Genomic DNA, 22,452 nt, shown 5'->3' with positions numbered 1-22,452 from the left:
TTTTTCAGATGAAGAAAATAGAAGTCTGCACAGTGTCACAAAAGTAATAAATCTGAGTCCTAGACTGAAAATTCTCTATTTTTTTTCTGTTAAAGTACTGGAGGAGAGAATACAAATGCTTTATTACATGTGTCTCATTGTTTTCTATTTTTAATAACACTGTAGAAAAATAAGTGTCTAATAATAGTTTCTAGCCTAAGAAATTATAAAGCATATAAATATCACAACATTCACTCTCAACTGAAAAAATTGACTTTTTATCAATCACAATTTTCCCTCAATTTTTCTCTATGTAATCATTTATGTAAAGGTCTTTAGAAATGTTTGGAAGCAATTTCAAAACACAGATATAAAAATAAAGAGGTAAGAATAGTATCAATTTAAATGTTACTTCATAGTTTGAATTGCTATTGATCTCAATATTGACAAAATTAGGTTTTAATGGAAGAACAATTCATTGCAGCAGTTATTATTACATCATTATATCACAATATTATTTATACTTTAAACAGCATTCTTTAAATTTCAGCAATGTGAATTAGAGCTAGAGACTTTAAATTTCAGCTTGTTATTTGGTCACTGAATAAAGATTTTTATGGAAATTAAAATATGGTATATTTTGGAGTCAAAGTATTATGTAAGAGATAAGGAAGCAAAAGCATGTGATTTTTTTTTCTATTTTAATTCTAACTGATCATGTGACATTTGGGAAGGTCATTTAATTTTCCTGAGATTCAGCTTGGGGGGAATTTAGAAACACAAAAAGTTATACATTCCCTTGCCTACATTCTAAGATTGTAGGGAAGATCAAATTTGACAATGCACATGAAAATCCTTTGCAACTTGCCCCTTAGTATAACATTGTGACATTATGTTACAAATTTTTCACATAATGAAATATCCTCCAGGAAATGCAATTTCTGGACATTACAGTAATTGATGAAGAAAGCATGTCTATTGCTGAAAGAACTCTATTCTGATTTATGTGGCAAAAATTTTTAAAAATAAGCAAGTTACCAAAGATGTAAATATTGGAATTAGCCCAATATTATTTGATTTTCTGGCCCCATAGAGGCTGTAATAACAGTGTGTGTGTGTTTACATAATTAAGTGCCAGTACTGTTATAAGAAACCCTAGTTAAGCCTCACAAACTTTGGATTCACCTACATTCCCCTTGTCAGAGTAATCACAATGTAATGAGTTAGGGTGGGTGAGACCCCAAAGTTCAGAGTCCTCACGAAATCAGGGAACTGAACTAAAATAAGCCTGAATGGATATGCTGCACTGACTGACGACCTTATTTGAGGAGGCGTCAATTTAACTTTAAACCCATGAGCTCATTTAGAGTAGGGGAGAGAAGGGGATGTCTCCTAATGCGGGGAACTGTTGCCATAGCATTTTCCTTCTCTATTACTGCCTACTCCTCCTTTCTCAAAGCAGCAACAATTTGTCTTCCACGGTTTTGTTTCAGGAAAGAGATGCATTTTCAGAAGGCAGACTCCAGTGATGTGATCACTACACCACCTAACTGTATCTGAGAGAGATATTGAATAAGTCTGAGGGTGTTATTAAGTTTCTCAGGACAGAATTATCTTTGCGGATGCTGTTGTAAAACAGGAAACGGACTCGGGGAGAATTTTAGCCCCCCTCCCCCAAATCCCATTGGTCCTCTGCACAAGCCAAATCACCAGAGTTCCTGCAACACAACGGATTCCTTTCAGCACCCTCATCTGTGGACAGCTCCCTCACCACGCGGTCCCTTCCTCTGCAGTGAGCCGACTCCAGTCTGCAACGGTTTGTGCGGCATCCGACACCTAGTCCAAGCCAGCGCTTGCAGAACACGCGCTCCTTCCCTCCTCCCTGTCGGTGCCCCCGCCCCTCGCTCACCCCGACTCACTCCAGCGGCGACTTTGAGGGATTCCCTCTCGGGTGGCCTCTGCAGCAGCACAGCTGGTCTCATTCGCTGCTCGGTGAGCATGGATCTCCGAGGAAGAGCCTTTTCCAGTGTGGACAGACTTCGAGTTCTCCTGATGCTGCTGCGTGAGTAGCGTTTTGGCATCCGCGAGGGCAGGGCACACTCTTTGCAGAGAATAGCCTCAGCATTGTAAAGTCAATAGCTTAAGGTCAAAATGTAACCTGTTTGTTTTGCGGGCTTTATCTTTGCGGGGGATGGGAGGGAGTGGTGGGAAGGAGGTTGGCTGCGATCCGGGAGCTGTGGGTCTTCCCGCCAGTGCTAGGGAATTCCCCAAAGAACCGCACACCTGTATAGCGTATCCCAGACAGAATGCCCTATGGGCCTGCTTCATGGGGTCAGAGCATTGACAAGCAAGATTTGGTTTAAATACCTAAGATAAAAGTCAACCGGGTTACAAATCAATAAGACTTTCAAATTAAATTTTAAATTTTTATTATAAATATACAGCAACGGAGTCGAATTTGTTGGCGCTGGGCTAGAGAAATGGGTCGCAGAGCGCACAGCAGTCGGCAAGGAACTTTGTCACCCCAAAATCTGCAGACCACGATCTCTCCACTCTTATGCCCCAGACGCGTGGGCTTGCTGAGCCCGGAACCGACAGAATTTTTTTTCCCCTCAGATACAATGGCTCGAATCATGGCAGAACAAGAAGTGGAAAATCTCTCAGGTCTTTCCACTAACCCTGAAAAAGATATATTTGTGGTGCGGGAAAACGGGACGACGTGTCTGATGGCAGAGTTTGCAGCCAAATTTATTGTTCCTTATGATGTGTGGGCCAGCAATTATGTCGATGTAAGGAACCTTTTCTCTCCCAGCTTGCTCCTAGGGCTCCAGGGGCGAAGGGCACCTCCCTCAATGCCCTGTGAAGACCTGGGTCGTCCACCTTCCCCCCTGCATCCCTGCAGGCTGCTCCTGAATGCTGCATGGGGGTTCCGGCTTGTAACACCTTCTGCTCGCTCTGCCTGCTTTGAAAGTAAACCCCCCTCTCTCTGCTTCCCTAACGGCGGGTCTGCACGTAGAGCATCTAACCGCATGTTCCGGGACCGGGAGCGCGCGCAAGCAAAGGAGGCCCAGGCGTGCAACGGGGAGTTTGGACACGCAGCCCTTTACAGCCCCCATCCGGGTTGGGCTGCTGAGGGGTACCGGGCGTCTGTGTTCCCAGCTGATCACGGAACAGGCTGATATCTCACTGACCCGGGGAGCTGAGGTGAAGGGCCACTGTGGCCACAACGAGTCGGAGCTGCAGGTGTTCTGGGTGGATCGCGCATACGCACTCAAAATGCTTTTTGTAAAGGTAACTGCAGTAGGGCCCTCAGAAGGAGGAGTAGAATCTGGGTGGGTGTGGGCGGAGGCAGCCCATCGGTGGTTTCCCCACCCAGAAGTCGTTGGGCTGTTGACACTTGCCTTCCTGCTCTGCAGGAGAGTCACAACACGTCCAAGGGACCTGAGGGGACCTGGAGGTTGAGCAAGGTCCAGTTTGTCTATGACTCCTCAGAGAAGACCCATTTTAAAGACGCAGTTACTGGTGAGTAGCAGTCAGTCTGGTTGGAGTGGGAGCCTGGGTAAGCACAGAAACAGCGGGAGTGCAGGCGCAGGCAGGACTCCCTCCAGAATTCCGCAGGGCTTTGGAAACCTATCCAGGCTTTGTGCTCTTAGGCCACTTTTGCCCTGGGCCTACTTTCTGGGTGGGGAAAGCGGAACACCTGTGAGTCCCTGAGTATCAGTTCTTGTAGATGTGCAAGGAAACATGAGTTCCAGGAGCAGCCTGTCACCCATGGCCTGATCCTGGATGAGACAGCTCTTGAGGGCCTATGTTTCCCTGACTGCTTCAGGACAGCCTCTTATGATTTGTCCTTAAAAGGGTCAGAGAAGGGCAAAACTGTATTTTTATTTTATTCTGCGTCTGTTATTTCTTCTCATGCGCCAAAATTCGGCAGTAGTAAGCTTTCCTTTTGGCCAGGCCCTGATGGCTTTCATTATCTTTTTGCGCATGGCAACTGGACTCACACGCAATCCTCAGTCATCACTGCAGTCACCCCAGAGCGGATTCTGAACCGTGTCCTAATTTAGTAGCTTTTCTTGCCCATCACTCCGACAACTCACCCAGATCCTCCAGCAACATCATGGCAAGAAGAACATCCATTTCCCAAATACCAATGTTCTTATCTGCAGGCACCTTGAAGCAGGGCAATTAAATTCATTTATTTATCTTGTAAATTGTCTGATTTATTCATAATGAGGCCTTGATCACAGGGCACCTGAATTGGGAAAAAAATTTTTTACTGAAAATACAAGAGTACATATCATCTCTCGCTTTACCCCTTATCATGGCAGTACCAAAAACATTTTCTCCTCTTTGTTATGATTCACATTCAAGCATTTCTCCCAGTCAAATTAGATTCCCCCTCCCCCAACAAAAAAGGAAAAATGATGGGAAAACAAACTTAAGCCAGAAAAAGGGGGAGGGGGCAGACCTCCAAAAAGAATATATGTGCACAGGTATCCACCCCAGAGCAATGCTTTTTGGGGGAAGACATTTTTATTCTTTTAAAAAAAAATTTTATTCTTTTGTAAAATATGAAAAATCAAGTCATTGTTCTGTGTCTTCAGAAACTCCATTTTAAGCTTTTTTTTTTTTTTTCACAGTACAAAGCATTGTGTTTTTAGGTCTCATTCTCCTCTTCCAAAAAGAAATTCCAAATTTCATAAACACCTACTCATAAAAGAATGAATGTGTTTGTCTTCCATCACCACTTGAGTTCCAGAGTTTTCAAGGCAACATGGCAAGGAAACCTAGGGAGGTGGGGAGGGGGTCTGGGGCTGAGAGGCAACTATGTGACATAGGACTTAGAGGCAGGGAGGGTTCTGCCAGTAAGCAGGGCCTAACCATTGCTTTGGGCCTTCCCTGCAGCTGGAAAGCACACCGCAAACTCCCACCATCTCTCTGCCTTGGTTACCCCAGCTGGGAAGTCCTACGAGTGTCAAGCTCAGCAGACCATTTCACTGGCCTCCAGCGATCCACAGAAGACAGTCACCATGATCCTGTCCGCAGTCCACATTCAGCCCTTTGATATCATCTCTGATTTTGTCTTCAGTGAAGGTAGGTTGGGGGTGGGGGGTGGAAGTGGAGAGAGAGGCGGGCAGGGCAGGCTGACTTCTGGATGCATGTGGAAGTGGTCCCAGGCTGTCACTAATTGGGTTTTGTCTAGGTTGAAGTGACACTGCCTCCCTCTGTGATGTTTTTCCAAGATTAAAAGCAGTGAAATGGGAATTGCATCAATATTCTTCAAGGGCTCTTTTTTTCTTCCTCTCTCCTTTCCCCTTCATTTCTTTCCCTTTTCTCTTCTCTCTCCCTCCCTCCTTCTCTCCCACCTTACTTTTTTATTTTTCCTTCCTCCTTTTTCTCCTCCCTTCCTTTATTTCTTCATGGTTCTCTTCCTTTGCCAAAGTAGGAACTCTAATAGGGAGAGAGATAAGAAAGTCAGCTTGGAAAAAAATAATTTTGATGCAAATTTCCAAGGGAAAAAAACAATCAAAAATCTCAGTTATGTAGAGAGATTTAATAGAAGAGCCTCTGATTTTCTGGTCTCAGTTTCTCCATGTTCTCTCAGTCACTTTCAGCTATAGATTCTATCCCCAAAAGTTACATATGTCAACTGAAGCTTTTGTGTGGCCAAATGCATTAGAGGTAGGTGTGTATGTGTATGTGTGTGTGTGTCTGTGTGTTTGTGTGTGTGTGTGTGTGTGTGTGAGAGAGAGAGAGAGAGAGAGAGAGAGACAGAAAAAGACTCAGGAAGGCAGCCTCCATCTAGCACTCACCCTTGTCGGGAGGGACATCCAGAAAGCCCCCAGGAGGCCAGGATCCTTGATCTATTTCCTGCAGGGAGGAAGCTGAGGAAGCTGCAGGAAGTTCATTCTAGCCCCTGTAAGGAGAGCAAGCAGAATTCAACTGGGGTGGGCTCAGGGCACCCACATTCTCTTGGTTTTCTATATTCCACCATGTTGGAGGGAGTTAGGAAAATTCACACTTCTGCAATTTCTCCAAGTCCAACAACAATTTTCACTGGGCAAGAGTGAGGCAAAAGAATTCCTCAATTCATTTGTTCTCTGCCTTGTCTGGAGAAAGTTGTGAAAGACTGTGTGATGTTCTGTTTATTTCATGTAGTTAAGAAATTAGGAGAGATTCCGATTGCTTTATGGCTGCCTTTTTTTGTCTGGGGAACCCAGGTGAATACAACTATTAGAATGTATACCATATTAGGGAATCCCTACTTGTGTCACTGACATCATTTCCCAGTGAACCTAGTTTTCAAAATGACTCTTCCACTCAAACTATACTGAATAGAATCTACCTCTCCTACCCCAAGTTATTCTGATGATGATTGAGATTCCTAAGTTAAACTGTCTTTGCGTAAAGGCCTACTTATTATGTTCATCTTGCATTTTTAGAACTTAATACAGTGCTTGGCCTATGGCAGATGTCCTGTTAATATTGGCTGAATTGATATTCTGAAGCTGTGTCCTCAATTAATTGAGACTTCCAAATGCTTAAGCACCAGGCAAATCAGAATTCAATATATTTAGGAAAGCAGTCCCATAATTACCTGTTCTCATGGAAGGATGCTATTGTATTTTAATTTATTTTCTACAAAATTGAAACTCAACTCTGTCAGGAACTTAGAAATTTCTGTAACGGAAATATAGTTAATGGATGTATTTATTATTTGTAATAGTCAGTATTTTTCTTAAACAGAAAATAGTAAAATATAAATAACTAAATGGAATTTGGCTTATGGTTGTTGATCAATAGGTATTCACTATGAAAATATTATTGGACTGTGCACAATTAGTTCCCAGAGTCCTAACTGTAGATACTTTAGAGTTTGCACAGGTATTTTCAATAGTCTTTAATTGGTCTTTGTTTTTTGCTGATCAGATGTTCTTAGGTATCTTATTTCTTGGTAAAACCGGTGTTATAGTTGCTGTTTTTACTATTTCCTTAGCACAACTTCACCCTAACCCTGGGTTATTTCCAAATTGTTGCTTAGAGTCATTTATGGACTAAGAAATCAAATCTCATAAATTCTTAGAATTGGGTTAAAAAATATGAGTAATTACTGAATAAGGACCAGGGTTACTTTTTTAGAAATTAGTTAGGTTCACAACATGGACTTAATGACCTCTTTTATTTGAAAAGCAGCATTTATACATTTCCAGGTCCTAGATGGAGCAATTGCTGGGTAGACAGAGCTTATAAGGGCGTATCCCTTCTTAAATGCATATATGTTCAGCACAAGCAAATTGCACTTGTCTCACTCAGGCTTTTCTGGGTAATAATTAGAATGTTCTCTGCAGTATGGAGTCCTAGAGCTCAAGCCTTGAGGCTCCTGGGAGGGGACAAGCCTCATTCAGAATCACTCACTGGATCGAATTGCCTTTGTGAGTCTGGGAGTCTTTTGTTTCTGGCTCCTCCTATCTGTGCTTCTCAGCACCTGCCTCCCACTGTGTCTTATAAGACATCATTTTATTTGACTTGGTGGAATCCAAAACATCCATTTAGGTATGCTTTTCCAGGGCCAGCACTCAGCCTCTATTCCCCAGAATAGATCCTCAGGAGGCTCTGGATGTGTTGCTGATACCTGGGTGGGTGTGATTTGAGCATGAGAACTTGGAGAAGGCAGGATCTGGTCAGATAATTGCATGCCCACTGCAGGGGTGTGTGCATGGGCTGGGTCCTGTGTGGGTGTATTTGGACCATGGCTGTGATCCAGCAGGATCCGCAGCATAAGGGAATCCAACGAAGAACCTATTCGCTGTGTAAAAGATGATGCCGGCTGTCTGCAGTTTAGCGGCTGCCTACCTAATAGACTCTGAGAACAGCTAGGAAGTGTCCATGAAATGAATTAATGGACATTCACAGGGGCTCAGAGTAGCCCAAATGGGGGTTGATATCTTTATTATGCAAATCCCTGTGGTAATGCACTGGACTGGACTACTGCACTACCCCCCAACACAAGTCTGTTACCCCATTACATTTCTGTTATGCCAACACATCTCCAACTGTGGTGTATATGTGAATTTTCAGCTGCAGTGTGCACAACCATGATGTGTTAACATAGAGTCTGGTCCAGTAGATCTGGAGTTGAGGTTCAGGATCCTCCATTTCTAGCAAGCACCCTGGTGGGCGATGCCGCTGGTCCATGGTCTAGGGGCTTCCAGGGATTTAGAGCTGATCAAAGAAAACATATGATCATCAGACACCATAACATAGCACATGCTTTACTTGTTGGTGGTTGGCCAGGTTTGCATGAGAAGGGAAGTTTTTCACAGTCCACGGGGAGGCTTAGGTTGCCTCAGGACCACCACCAGAAAAGATGGAGAGCAAGGGCCCTCCTGGCAAGAGGGGCTGGAGAGAGGTCTTACCTGAATACTGATATCATTGGAATCTCTCAGTCAGAAAGCACTGAGAGGCTGCAGTGGTTGAGGGAGAGGAGAGCGGTGCTTTTAACTACAAAGTGCTTTCTTATCAATGGGTAACTGCTATTGGTATCAAAGCAGGCAGGCACTAAATGGCTGAAATTATGCTCATTTGAACTATTTGAATCATTGGAGAGGTAAAAATTTGAGTTTAGAGCTAGCAGGCCTTTGAGCTAAAAGGTCCTAGCCGACAGTGGCAGAAAGTAGGGAAGTGAGGATAGAAGGCAAGAAAGACAGTGCAGACCATTAATGAACAGGTTACCATTGTGGGCACCTGGGGCTTGCACTGCTGGCATCTTTGGAGGGTGGGGAGCCTAGAAGGCAATACAGATATCCCACCTAAAGTGTAGGGAAACTGGCATTTATTTGCCACCTCCATCCTGCTGCGGTGGGGGAGTGGGGGTATTGAATCTCTGGAGTTTCCAACATGTCTTGTGGTCAGAACAAATCCACTGGACTATACGGGAAGGGTGAATGTTAAGGGCAGGAGGACAAGACACTGCCAGTGTCTGTTCCATCTAGGGTCTGGTCTGTTTGAACTTTCCCTCTCCTGGTGGAGCTTATAGTCTACTGGGAAAGAGTATATATAACTCTCTCTTGTGCATGCCATGTCCCTGGAGTACAGTGGTAACAATCAATACTTGTTTTCTTGTTTTTAAAATCTTTTTTTTTTTTTTTGTGAGTGCTTACATCTCGGTGAGACAATCTGCTTGATTCCAGCCAAAGAGCTCAAAAACCCATTCATTTCAATACAAAACACGTTTTGCCGATCTTATTAAAGTTCAAAGCCAACCCATAGAAAAGTATGGGGGGAAAAGGCAAACCCTTCCTTCTAGCGCCCCATCAGGCAGTGGAGAGAAACACAATCAATAAAAGGCTTGTTCTCTCCCAACAGAAAAGTCTGTGGCTCTAGCAGAGCTTGAGAGAGTAGACAGCTTCCCTTTTGGCGGGTAGTACCCATCTCAAAGCTGTTCATTTGGGGGTGTAATGAAGAGCCCTGGCAGTTTGTTTTAGGGAATAAATACAACTTTAAAATGCTATAGTCCTCAAACTAACCAAAGCAAAACAAAATAAAATAAAACACAGAAGTAGAAAACACATCCTGGTGTCAGTGAGGATTTGTGGGTTCTAGACGGGACCTTAATTGGCAACTGGCAGGTGGCAGGTTGTCTGATGTGTCTTGATCTGATTCTTTCCAATGACTAAGCTGGTTGTGGCATTTTACAACCATTGGAAACCACCCTGTTTTTTTTTGTTTTGTTTTGTTTTGTTTTGTTTTGTTTTGTTTTGTTTTTATGCCTTCTAGAATCCTGAGTCCAGTCAGGGAAGAGGCATGAAGAACCCGAAGTTCTGTGTTGGTGGATAGGAAGTTAGGGGTCTCAGAGCATCCAGAACCAGATGCTTAGCTGCTGTAATGCAAGGATGTGTTTCTCTCTTGCAAAGATGTAGGGTCCTCCTTGTTTTATAATCTGTGTTTTATATAATCAGTTTATTGCATGGCATTTTGAAGTCCAGAACTCTGGAGTCTATAAGTTTATGGATAGAATTCAGGATGCCTATAAATTTCCATGGGAAAAACTTGTATCTTTATTTGCTCTGATTACTAATTAATGCATTAACATTTCCTTCCATTATAAATTAAGCTAACAGCCCAGTAGTACTAGTAGTACCTGTGATTTTGTCACCAAAAGAAATCAGAGATATTTTCATTTTACATTGCAAGGGCCGATCTTGAAACATACCATTTAATCTTCTCCCAGCTTTGCAATCCGTCACTATACCAGAGTACCAATAAAGAAGTACACATACACTGCGTCCCAAATTATTTAAAAAGTATTTTTGCGAGCTAAATTTTATTAAAATTTGTTTCCTTTACAATCTTGTATATTTTATTTTTACACACTTATAAGCATTACTCTAAAAAGGGGTCCGTATTTTGTCATAGTGGCACAAAAAATATTACAACCTCTGCTTTAGTAGGTCATGACCAGCATGATTTTAAGTAAAGAGGATGGAATAAAGGAATAGTTATTAGACACACAAAGTAAGGATAGCTATTGCTTTGGTTTTAGTTATGTGTGTTTATACAAGTTTCGAGGAATGAACTCTGGGATTTTCCTTTAATTACCACTCATTGGAAAAAGGTGTGTGAGGATGGAAACTCGGTATTTTTCACCATAATTTCCCATCATGATATTCTCTTCCTTCTTCCTTAGTGCATGGGATATATGAGTTTAGTCCCTATAACTATACCAAAGATATTATCCACTTAAGGATAATACTTATGATTGCTACCATTCTAGCACCCATTCAGATATTGCTGTGTTTTTCCCACACCACCAAACAATTCTCTGACACCAGCAGAAGGTCCCACAACTCAATTCAATTCTGACACTTTTAATCGGAGCTGATTAAAGACTCAGTCCTTACAAGACTGCCTGCCCTCTACCCCAACTTCAGGCTGCCTTTTGTGCTTCCCATCGGCCATCAATGTGTAGGTCTTACATTCCCATGACTTTCTCCTTGGGTTTGATTAATTTGCTAGAGCAGCTCAGGGAAATATTTTACTTACAAGAGCACCCCTTTACTACAAAGGACATAATTCAGGAAAGGTTGGAAGGAAGAGCTACGTCGGGGAAAGGTGGGGAAAGGTGGAGCTTCCATACCCTCTCTTGCTGTGTGGCTCTCCTAATACCTCTGCGAATTCACAAACATGGCAGCTTCCTGAGCTCCATCTTTTGGGGCCTTTATGGAGTCTTCTTTACATGGGCATAATTGATTAAATCACTGGCCTTTAACAATTGAACTCAAATCCAGCCATCTCCTCTTTGGATATTAAGGACTGAACGTTCCAATCCTCTAATCACGACCTGTGGTCCCACCCTCCACCCCCTTGGTTCCCCGGGCAACCAGTCCTTAGGTAACCTAGGGGAATCCTAAAGTCACCTTGTTGACATAAAACCAGGCATGGTAAAAAGAGGTTTGTTATGAATAGCAAGGTAAGAGCACAAGGAAATCAAGTATATAAATCTTCAAGACCTGGGCCTCCCTGGTGGTGCAGGGGTTAAAGTCAGCACTATGAAGCTATCCGTAGCCACTGCAGCACAAATTCGATCCCTGGCCAGGGAGCTACCCACATGGAGCAGCAGACCTCTCCTGCCTTGCCCACTGCTCCCCTCAGCAGTGTATTTCAGCCTGTCTCTGGTGGTCCTCTTACCCCCTGCACCTCTGGCCTGCATTCCAGTTCTTGTAAGTATAAAAAAATAAATAAAACAACAAAAAAACTGTTACCATTACTAAGGCAAGAGTGCACTGTAGTAAGGAAAACAAAGAAACTTTGTTGTTAAAATCCCTAACCCTGTAGGCTCCATTTCTTTTTTTACATCTTTTTTTTTTTTTTTAAGATTTATTCATTTATTTATACAAGAACCAGGGTACAGGTCAGATGCACGGGAGGGAGAAGAGGATTCACCAGAGATAGAGCGGGGAGCAGAACAGGCAGAGTGACAAAATACACTGCTGAGGGGAGCAGCAGGCGAGACAGGAGAGGTCTGCCCTGCCATTTGGGACCCTCGCCGGCCGGCTGGGATCGAATGGGCACTGCAGAGGCTGCGGACAGCTTCACAGCATGGTGCTCAACCGCCTTCACCACCAGGGGAGGCCCTGTAGGCTCCATTTCTACTGATGGCTCTCTTCAGAGAAAAGCATGGGATGGCTTTGGAGCTCTAAAGTGTCTCTGGTCCCTGTACAATTGTTTTCTTTTGCTGGGAAGTAGGTATATTTGTCACCAGCTAATTCTCAAGGGTGATGAACTCACCAGAATTGAATCAAATAGTGGAAATTTGCCTGCTAGTGCCTTTTCAGTCTTTGATTGTGGTAAGAGAAAAGCTCAATTTACTGCTAATATAATAGGTCCTTAACACTTCTTTAACACTTACCAAAGTATCTTTTTAAAAACCTATTAAATATTTTTTAATTAGAGGATTTATATGTATACATGCAAACACACACAGGCATATATATATATATGTTTACTAATTTTAAACAGTTTTATTCAGGTATAAATGAAAAACAATAGACTGCACATATTGAAGTACTGATTTGATAAGTATTAATTGAGGACTACACATGGGAAGCCATCAATGAAGAAATGTCACCACATCATCACTCCCCAAAGTGTCCCTTTGTAATAAGTATCTGTCTCATCCAATTTTCAGAAATTGAACTATGACCATGTACAACCAGTAATACAGAGCTCCTCCTTCCCGCCCACCTTTGGGTGGGTGTAGCCTATGAATGCTAGTAGCTCAGGTCTGTCACTCACCTGATCCTGCCTGGAAACCTAGCTCAGGTGTGTTAAGCGCATCCCAGACTGTGCTGTTGAGCTAGGCTGGTTGAGTTCAGGTTGGAGTTTCAGTTTTCCCTGGGCAATTATGCCTCAGTTTTCCTACGTGTAATATGGGCATAATAATAGTACAGTTGATCCTTGAACAATGCCAGGGTTAGCGGTCTTCGTAAACCTGGGGCTGAAGCCAAGGACTTTTACATGCGGCGCCCCCTGGAGGGGAGTGCTGGTGAGGATGAAAGGACCCAGGCCAAATACTAACAAAGTATCAGTGCGGGTGGACACTCTGATAAGAAATACAAGGGACTGCAGAAGCAACACTCCCCCCACCTCCATTTAGCCTTTGGGATTTTAGCATTTTCAGATCTTCAGCAATTCTGGGGTCATCCCTTCCTGCCCCACCATGTCAATTTTGCAGAAGGCTCTCGCGGGCCTCTGAAGGATGCACAGAGGCTTCCAGCAGCCAACCTGAGGGAAGGAAAGTTCAGAGGCTTTGCAGATAGCCGAGCCACTGCAACTATTTCCAGTTTTGCTGTTGTTATAGCCTGGAAGGGAAGGACCCGGAGCTGGGTGCCTTGCTGAGCTGCGTTGAGTATTGGCTGTTTGTAGGGTCATTCAGCTGCTGCAGCTGCTGGTTTTTTTTTTTTTTTTTTGTGGGACACTCCCCGGTGGCCGGCGAATGAACAGGCGCTGCAGAAGCTGCGGGCGACTTGCAGTCTAGGGCTCAACCGCTGCGCCACCAGGGGAGGCCCTGCAGCTGCTTTAAGTGTTGATTGTCTGGAGCTGTGCTGGGGCATCTTGGCAGCTCCGGTGAGCATCTCCTGTTGCGCCTTCTGTTGTCTTGGCACACTGTGGGGAGACACTTTGGGAAGTGATGGTGTGGTGACTTTTCTTCATTGATGGCTTCCCATGTGTAGTCCTCAATTAATATTTATCAAATCAATACTTCAATATGTGCAGTCTGGCTGTCACGTAGTCCAGTCTGTCAGGGGTGGGAAGACTCCATCTTGGGATCCTTCATGTTTAGGACTGATACAGGGCAGCAAGGGGCACTAAAGCTGGCCAACGACAGTGCCCAAATAGTTTACCAGTTGCTATCTGAGCTCAAACAGGTTGCATATACACAGCTCAGCAAGGCACCCAGCTCTGGGTCCTTCCCTTCCAGGCTATAACAACAGCAAAGCTGCAAACAGTTCAGTGGCTCGGCTGTCTGCAAAGCCTCTGAACTTTTCTTCTCTCAGGTTGGCCGCTGGAAGCCTCTCTCCATGTCCTTCAGAGGCCCACAACAGCCTTCTGGAAGATCGTGGTGGGGCAGGAATCGAAGATCTGAAAATGCCCAAATCTCAAAGGCTAAATCCAGGGGGCTGCTTCTGCAGTTCCTTGTATTTCTTTTTTTTTTTAAGATTTATTTATTTATTTATACAAGCACTGGGTACAGTCAGAAGCGCGGGAGGGTGAGAGAATTCACCAGAGCCAGAGCGGGGAGCAGAGCAGGCAGAGGGACCGAAGTACACTGCTGAGGGGAGCAGCGGGCGGCAGGAGAGGTCTGCGCGCCATGTGGGACCCTCCTCTGGTGGACGGGGATCCGGATCCGGGGATCGAACCGGTGCCGCAGAGGCTGCGGGCAGCTTCGCAACCCAGCGCTAAACCGCTGCGCCACCAGGGAGGCCCAGTTCCTTGTATTTCTTATCAGTCTCCACACCCACTGATATTTCGTTGGCGTTTCACCTGCCTCACCAGCACTCCCCTCCAGGGCCACCACATGTAACCATCTTTGGCTTCGGCCTCTAGTTACCCCTCTCCACTCCAAAACTGAAAATCCAAGTATAGTTTACAGTCGGCCCTCCATAAGTGCCAATTTCACTTCCTTAGAGTCAATCAATCAGGGCGTCCCCTGGTGGCGCAGCGGTTGAACGCTGGACTGTGAAGCTGCCCAGCTGCCCGCAGCCTCTGCAGCGCTGGTTCGATCCCCGGTTGCTGGTGAGGTTCCCACATGGCTCGCAGACCTCTCCTGCCACCCGCTGCTCCCCTCAGCAGTGTATTTCGTCAGTCTGCCTGTTCTGTTCCCCACTCTGGCTCTGGTGAATTCTCTCACCCTCCTACGCTTCTGACTGCACCCAGAGCGTGTATAAATAAATAAATAAATCTTAAAAAAAAAATTAGTCAATCAATCAAAAACATGAAACTCAGGGGTAGAAAAAAATCCATGAACAGAAAAAAATGCACATACAAGTGTAACCTCAGAAGCCAAACCCATGTTGTTCAAGCATCAACTGTATTTACTTTATAGGGTCATTGTGGGGATTAAATAATTTGTATTTAGAAATTTAGAACCAGGTATATTAAGTATACAGTTTTTAAAAATTTGTGTATCTGTCCACAATTTTCGGGATTCTTATGAGAGCAGAAAAAAATCCCTGGTTTCAAGCATCACTGCCCCACCCCACCCCTTCCTGTTGATCTCAGGTAAGGTGAGAGGAAAGACTGTGGCAGCAGGGATTCTGCAGGGGCCTGGCACCCAGTAGGCACTCAGTAAACATTTACTGGCTCATTTTGTCTTAAACACTTGGTTTTCATGAAGAAATAGATGCCCATCTATCTGTAGCTCTGGCCCGAAGCCCCCACAAGGAGTCAATGGCCTGAGCTAATGAACAATTTCATGACACCCTGGAAGTTCTCTTGTGGCCTGTTCCCCAGATGTAAGCACGTTACTGACTTCAATCACTAATTTTTTTTAATGTATTTTTGAACTTTGTGTGTGGAATCATACATTATGTATTCTTTTGTATTTGACAGTTTTCACTAACTGTTACTGAGATTCATGCATTCTGTTTTGGGAACCAAAGATCATTCCTTTTTATTACTCTTAGCATTCCGCTGTGTGAATATATCAGTTTATTTATTCCACTTTGATGGGCATTTTGTTGTTTCCAACTTCAGTTTGGAATAAAGTTCCTATGAACATTTATAAGTGCAAGTCTATATGTATCTACATATTTTCATTATTCTTGAGTAAATACCTAGGAATGGAATGTTGGGTTATAAAGTAGGCATATGTTTGTCCTTAAAAGATACTACTAAACAGTTTTGCCAAGCAGTTGTACCATTTTCCACAAACTGTGTAAGGTCCAATTGTTCCATATGTTTGTTAACACTTGGCATTTTCAGTCTTTTTGAAAGCTATTTGTGTGCTCTCCTCTATGCATATATTATACTTGAATAAAAAGTTAAGAAATCAAATCAACAATAAAAATGATGATTGGCTGTGTCTAATGCCAAAATTCTGAAAATTCAAACAAATCATCTGGAGGCTTTGTTGACATCTGTCAGGAATCTGATAACTGAGTGTTACCCTATTTAAATGAGCTATTTTTATTTTATATTATGCAGAAATATTAAGGAGTTGGACCTAGGGTTGGCTGGGGAAATAGCGTTTCTTAAAAAAAAAAAGTCTCCTTAAAGGTTGTTTGGCAATCTTTTCATCTCCATTTAAAAAAGTTTTAGTGTTAATAAGACTTACAATTCAGAATATTTTTTTTAGGAGCTCACTGCTTTTCTTCTTTTTGTTTTCCCCTCTCCCCCATTTCAGAGCATAAATGCCCAGTGGACGAACGGGAGCAGTTAGAGGAAACTTTGCCCCTGATTTTGGGGCTCATCTTGGGTCTCGTCATTGTGGTGACACTGGCGCTTTACCATGTCCACCTCAAAATGACAGCCAACCAGGTGCAGATCCCTAGGGACCGATCCCAATATAAGCACATGGGTTAGGGGCCATTAGGCAGGCAGCCCCAAGCCCTCTCCTGCAGCTGGATCAGGTAGAGACACTAAAGCACTTTTCCACCTCGTACACAGGTTACACCAACATAGCTACAATCCAACAGGCCTGGATTGAGTAAATATATCCAAGGCTTACTTGGCTTGCATCCATGCTTAAATCCAGGGATGGGGGATTCTTTTGGATTCACGCAATGAATAGCAGTGTTCTCTCCATGCTGGGGAGTGGAATGGAGGGGTCAGCCAGCTTTCAATGCTCACGATGGCTTGGCTTTGACCGTTGAAGGAGCCTCACACATAACTCGGAACGGTATCTAGTTCCTAAATTTAGGGATTAAAAACACACTTCTTTTGGGAAGACACCCCTTTAGGTTCCAAGGAATAGGGGGTGATTCATTCCCTTGAATACAGCTGACTTATCCTATACAGATGTCAATGCATACAAAATACAGCCTCATGCTCCCTACAGCAAGACCCTGAGAGTGGTCCACGCTTCTGGCTGGCATTCTGCATGTCTAGTGATTGTCTTGGGAATGTTTCACTGCTACCTGCACCCAGTGACTGCGGCGCCAGAACCCGTTTAATGTAACTATGCAGTTATTTGAACTTCCTAGTATGTCAGGTCCAAGTAAGGGGACCTGGAGAATCAATCATGTGAGTTTGTTTTTCAAAATGAATTAAACACAATACTGTCTACTGCTTGACTCCCTTTTTTTTGAAACAAGAATACTCAACAAAAACGGTTTCTTGGGCTTCCAGAGGAGAGGGCAGTGGTGAAGGACATTTCATCTCTGCAAGAAAGGACAAGGAAGAAGAAGGGGAATGCGCACTTTTCCTGGTGGAAAATAATGAATTTTCTTAAATATAAGTAGTTTTTAAAAAGGGTGGACCTGGTGTCCAAAGGGTTAATCTCAGCACTATCACCACCATGGCCTGTGTTCAATCCCCAGCCAGGGAGCTGACCCACATGGTGCAGCAGACCTCTCCTGGCTTGCCCAGTGCCCCCCTCAGCAGTGTATTCCAGTAGATTCACTTGTTCTGCTCCTTACTCTGTCTCTGGTGAATTTTCTCACCCCCTGCACTTCTGGCTACACTCCAGTTCTTCTACACAAAAATAAATAAATCTTATCTTAAAAAAAATGGTATCCCTTAAGCAACTGGTCTAATATCACTCCTGATCCTTCTTGACCTTATGTTTGGCATTTCACATTGGATTAAAAAGGTGGACTGAACTTGGTAACCTAAGTTGAGTTTCATTTGGAGTAAATTACGATTTACTGAGACCTTCTTAATAAATGTACACAGCTTGAATTTCACTCGCTGTGTACATCATTTTTCCAAAAAGATCTGAATAGGGGTAAGAGAAATAGCCTTGGCTCTACTGTTAGAGTGGGGAACCCTCCCCCCAAACCACCCTCCATAGAGTCTCCACCATGTGAGAGGTAACTCATGAATTCATCCCCTTAGAACTTGAACTACTGTCTATAGCACATTCTTACAAGTTCTTTATCTCAGCAAATCTTGAAAGTATCAGCCAGTTGCTATTTTATTACCCATTTGTCTATTGTTTTGTGAATCTTGATATTTTCCCCTGCATGATTTCTTTTCAGCGTCTCCCTGATACCAGTGGTGATTAAGCCTCCATTCCTCAAAAAGATTTCAAGTTGAACAGGATAAGGATATATGATTGGTGCCTGTTGATCTCCCTACTTGGTGGTTTGTTCCAGTCCTATCATCTGTGGTCTTCTCACCCCTTCACCTCAAACTCAAAAAGCCCTTTCCTTTATAGCATTATATATAATATGTATTAACATACAGTTTTAACCTCATGCTCTTTATTTGGAACCATCCAAGGACTTGAAGAGAAATGGACACTTAGATGTTTGCAGGTCTCTCTCTTTTTTTGGTCTATCTATCTATCTATCTATCTATCTATCTATCTATCTATCTATCTATCTACACACACACACATATATATATTTGTTGTGTGTATATATTTTTTTTTGCATAGAAGAACTGGGGTGTAGGCCAGAGGTGTGGGGTGAGAGAATTCACCAGAGACAGAGTGGGGAGCAGAACAGGCAGATCTACTGAAATACACTGCTAAGGTGAGCAGCAGGTGAGACAGGAGAGGTCTGATGTGCCATGTGGTTCAGCTCCCTGGCCAGGAATCTAACTCAAGCCGTAGAGGTGATAGTGCTGAGATTTAACCTCTAGTCCACCACTGTAAATCTTTAGGAAATAAAAAAAGATTAGGCCTTTCCAAGTGATACTTCCAAAAATGCCTTGTGTGTGATTTTTTTTTTTAATTTCCACAAAACATTATCAGTTTTGGAACTGTGATTTATTCATTTATCGAACAAACAGGTTTTGAGATTTTGCTGAAGTGCAGACTCTGTGCTGGGCATACAGTAGTAACCTTGGAGTTAGACAACGTGGAGTTTATAAGGGGAGGACTGGCAAGAAAACAAACAATACCCATATTTGAAAAATACAGAGCAACTCCCTTGTGCTTTACAAAATGTTACATGGCCATACTCCTCTGTATAAGCTAACTAAATCATTCTAGAAGCCAAATTTCTGAATTCTCAAAATTAAGAGATTTTTCCATCTGTGATATGCGGTGTGGACAACAAGCCTTATTACTACAACTTATTATTAATCACATCCTCTTTACTGGGCTGTCCTGAAATTAGGTCTCAAGCTGTCTAATTTCCTTGAACCTAGCTTTATTTCTCTCAGCCCTGTCTGTATTTTCATTATCAACTAAGCAAAATAAAGAGGCGTCTCCCAATCAGGGCAAGGCAGTGGTCTCTGGTGAAGGCAGGGTGGTCAGAGAAACGGAAGAAAACCCGGGCCTCACTCCTGGCTTCCTTTCATCTCCATTGCCATTGTCCTGCATCGTGCACCTGCTCCTGTGCCAGGACCGAGCCAAGGGGCTGGCTCATCTATCTGCATTGCTTCCTAAGTGTGGCTACAGGAAAGGAAACAAACAGATTAACCACAGATGCTCAATTATTCCTTTAGCAGTCATTTTTCTTTTTTACTGAGGTTTGAAACACAAACGCCTCCCAGCACAAAGGCATGTTGAGTCTAATGGCTAGTCTGCCTGGAAAATCCAGGGTGGATGAACCATAAGCAGAATTCTTTGTGGAGGAGGGGATGGGGGAGTTTGATTTAAATTCTGAGTGTGGTTCTTTGCAGGGTTCCCTCATTCTCAGGAAATAAAGACCAGGGAAGTTGCCTGGTGGTGGTGTTGGGGGGATGGGGGGCAGGGGCAGCCTGAGAAAAATCTCTGAATTATCACGACTCTCTTTTCGCTAATCGTCCAATTTTTTTGTTAACAAATATTTGGCAAGGCTGAACCAGTGTGAGAGACACCAGAGAGATGTGAATGGAGAAATGGGAGGAGAGATGGTAGGAATGACCTGCAGGGTCTGATGGAGGCCAAGTGCTGCATTCAGGGGTGGGAGGAAGTGTGAAATGGCACTGAGCACACACTCTTCCCTAGAACAAATATTCAAGTGACCTGAGCCATACAGAGGCAGCGTTAAATCAGTATTTCTCAAAGTGCATTGTGCAAGCAGCTTGCATCACAATCACCCCAGGGGGCTGTTGAAAAAGATCAATCCTACAGCAGCACCTCAGACTGACTGAGAATCTCTCTGATCAAACCTGTGAATGTAGAGTTTTACTATGCTCCCAGGTAAGTCTGATGCAGCAGTATGAGAATGTCTAGTTGTAAAGCCTTTGCTATCAGCCTAGGTGCAATTTTAGCCAAAGTATTTGGCTTCTCTGTGATCATTTGCTCATCTGAGAATGGAGCTCATGCCCCCCATTCTTGCAAAGTTATTTGAGGACTCACAATAGTACATTAAGCCCCTAACACAATGCCTGGCTCATTGGAAACACCCCATAATTTTTTATTAATTACACTTTTTAGCACATTTCTTAACATGCATATTCAAATTTTACCTGCTATACACGTTCATAGACGATCGAAAGATTTTGACACAGAGGTTGATAACCTGGCATCCACCATTTTCTGCGTCAGTGTATTATGAATTCAGAACACATTTTTATTGAAGGATTTCCTGCCCCCTTCCCCCACCCCTCAGCCTAGTAAACTACTCAGGTGGTATCAGTTGAGGATTGTAATTTGAGGAGACACTGTTGAGATCTATAGGCATGAATGGGAAAAATAAATTACACCTCTAATTTTTACTAATCTCAAATGAAAGGTAGCATTTCTTCCAATTATGAACATGGGCACCAAATCATTGTAGTATAAGCAAGCTCTGCATATTTGTCACCAGTAGGAACCACACTATACTTGTTGGAGGTATCTCAAAAAATAATTTATATTTATTTCTCTGAAATTACTGTAGTTATTAGATCCATCACAAGATCTTGTTGTTTAATAAATTACAACCACAACATTAAAATATATTTTGATAGCAGTACTTTGGTTTCCTATGTATTTTACTTTGTGCATTTAAAAACGTTATTTCCTGAGGATGATAGAGATTTCAGCTAGTCAGAGGATTCAGGATGCAAAATTAGGCTAAGAACTTCAGGGCTAAGCACTACTTTAGTTGTCATTTAAAGTGATGGGACCTGTCTGGTTGTCTACTTGGGGAAGGATTCCTAAAGGTTCATGCTGCAAGTAAGTATTTGTCGCCATTGACTACATTTTCCAGACCCTGGCCTGGGTGCTAGGGACATATCAGTGAACAAAACAGGTAAAAAAATCAAAACATTTTTTACGTGAACAAACCTTTCAGCATAAGGAATCCCTTTGTTTTTAAAACAGTATATTTTGGGCCTCCCAGGTGGCGCAGCGGTTGAGCGCTGGGCTGTGAAGCTGCCTGCAGCCTCTGCAGCGCCAGTTCGATACCCTGCCGCCAGGTGAGGGTCCCACATGGCACGCAGACCTCTCCTGCCACGCCTGCTGCTTCCCTCAGCAGTGTATTTCATCAGTCTGCCTGTTCTGTTCCCTGCTCTGTCTCTGGTGAATTCTCTCACCCTCCCGCGCTTCTGACTGTACCCAGTGCCTGTATAAATAAATAAATCTTTAAAAAAAAAAAAAGACAGTATATTTTGATCCACAAGTCAGAAACCCATAGATTTTCTCAAGTCCTCTTTTTGTCCTTCATTAACCCTACATACATAGGCGCTGCCTTCAGGGCCCCAGCCACATACCCCGAGCTTGCCAGGAGGTCGTGTGCTAATGATTTCTGTAGATGCCAGTGACTTCCTGGGCCTCTCTCCCCTTGTCCAAATCACAGACTTTGCCCATGTACTGGACAAGAAGCAAGTTCTGAGTCAGTGCTCTAGGAACAAGCCTGAATGACTGAGGGACAGGAGGTGGCAGATAAATACCTCAGCATCTTCACCCCAGGATGGACAATTCTATTCTGAGTGTCTCTCTCAGGTCTCTTAGGGTGACTGAGCTCATGTTGCCCATAGTAACCCATTTATTAAAATAACCTTATTTATTTATTTTTAGCTTTCCCCGCTTTGTTGTCTCATTTCTCCATTCTGCTATTTTGAAATTTCCGGGTTCAGCCCCCTCCCGAGTAATTTGTATTTAAGTGTTTGTCTTAGGTTTTGCTTTTGGAGGGACCCACACTAAAGTAATATATTCCTTTTGAGACACAGGGCAAGCTAGAAATAAGGCAGTTTTAGGGACAGTGCAGGAGGGGACCTCTGAAGAATTTAGGGAGGCTTCAGAGATAAGGACAAGCAAGGGAAAGTAACCCATTCCACTAGGAAAAACAAACATCCCAGGACCAAGGACAACATTGTTAATGCTAGTCCTGGTTTCCTTCAGGTGGTAAAGGGAGGCGGAGATTGGAGAAATGGAGAGTGGTTTAATTT

At 43.4% G+C, this 22,452-nt stretch overlaps 1 protein-coding gene across 2 annotated transcripts; it reads left to right on the top strand.

The window, feature by feature from the left end:
* The first annotated feature begins 1,977 nt into the window (after window positions 1-1,977).
* LAMP5 (lysosomal associated membrane protein family member 5) lies at window positions 1,978-16,566 on the top strand. 2 transcript variants are annotated; one of them, XM_037521080.1, is made up of 6 exons: window positions 1,978-2,041; window positions 2,596-2,768; window positions 3,139-3,270; window positions 3,396-3,501; window positions 4,888-5,076; window positions 16,388-16,566. In XM_037521080.1, the coding sequence occupies exons 1-6, from the start codon at window positions 1,978-1,980 to the stop codon at window positions 16,564-16,566; spliced, it is 843 nt and encodes a 280-aa protein (XP_037376977.1). The 2 variants fall into 2 exon arrangements, with proteins under 2 accessions (XP_037376977.1, XP_037376978.1); XM_037521081.1 differs by lacking the exon at window positions 3,139-3,270.
* Window positions 16,567-22,452: the final 5,886 nt, after the last annotated feature.

Source organism: Talpa occidentalis, unplaced genomic scaffold (genome assembly GCF_014898055.3).
Source record: "Talpa occidentalis isolate TD23 unplaced genomic scaffold, MPIMG_talOcc4v2.1 talOcc4.10, whole genome shotgun sequence".
In the NCBI taxonomy this organism is placed as follows: Eukaryota; Metazoa; Chordata; class Mammalia; order Eulipotyphla; family Talpidae; genus Talpa; species Talpa occidentalis.
Note: the sequence above shows the minus strand (reverse complement) of the source record. Positions and strands in the feature narration are given on the sequence as shown.

What these genes read in the sequence shown, in the direction of transcription:
- LAMP5 (XM_037521080.1), top strand. Translation starts at nt 1,978, where the DNA reads ATGGATCTCCGAGGAAGAGCCTTTTCCAGTGTGGACAGACTTCGAGTT. An exon ending in GGGCCAGCAATTATGTCGAT is followed by an intron (nt 2,769 to 3,138) that starts GTAAGGAACCTT and finishes CTGTGTTCCCAG; the next exon opens with CTGATCACGGAACAGGCTGA. An exon ending in TTTTAAAGACGCAGTTACTG is followed by an intron (nt 3,502 to 4,887) that starts GTGAGTAGCAGT and finishes CCTTCCCTGCAG; the next exon opens with CTGGAAAGCACACCGCAAAC.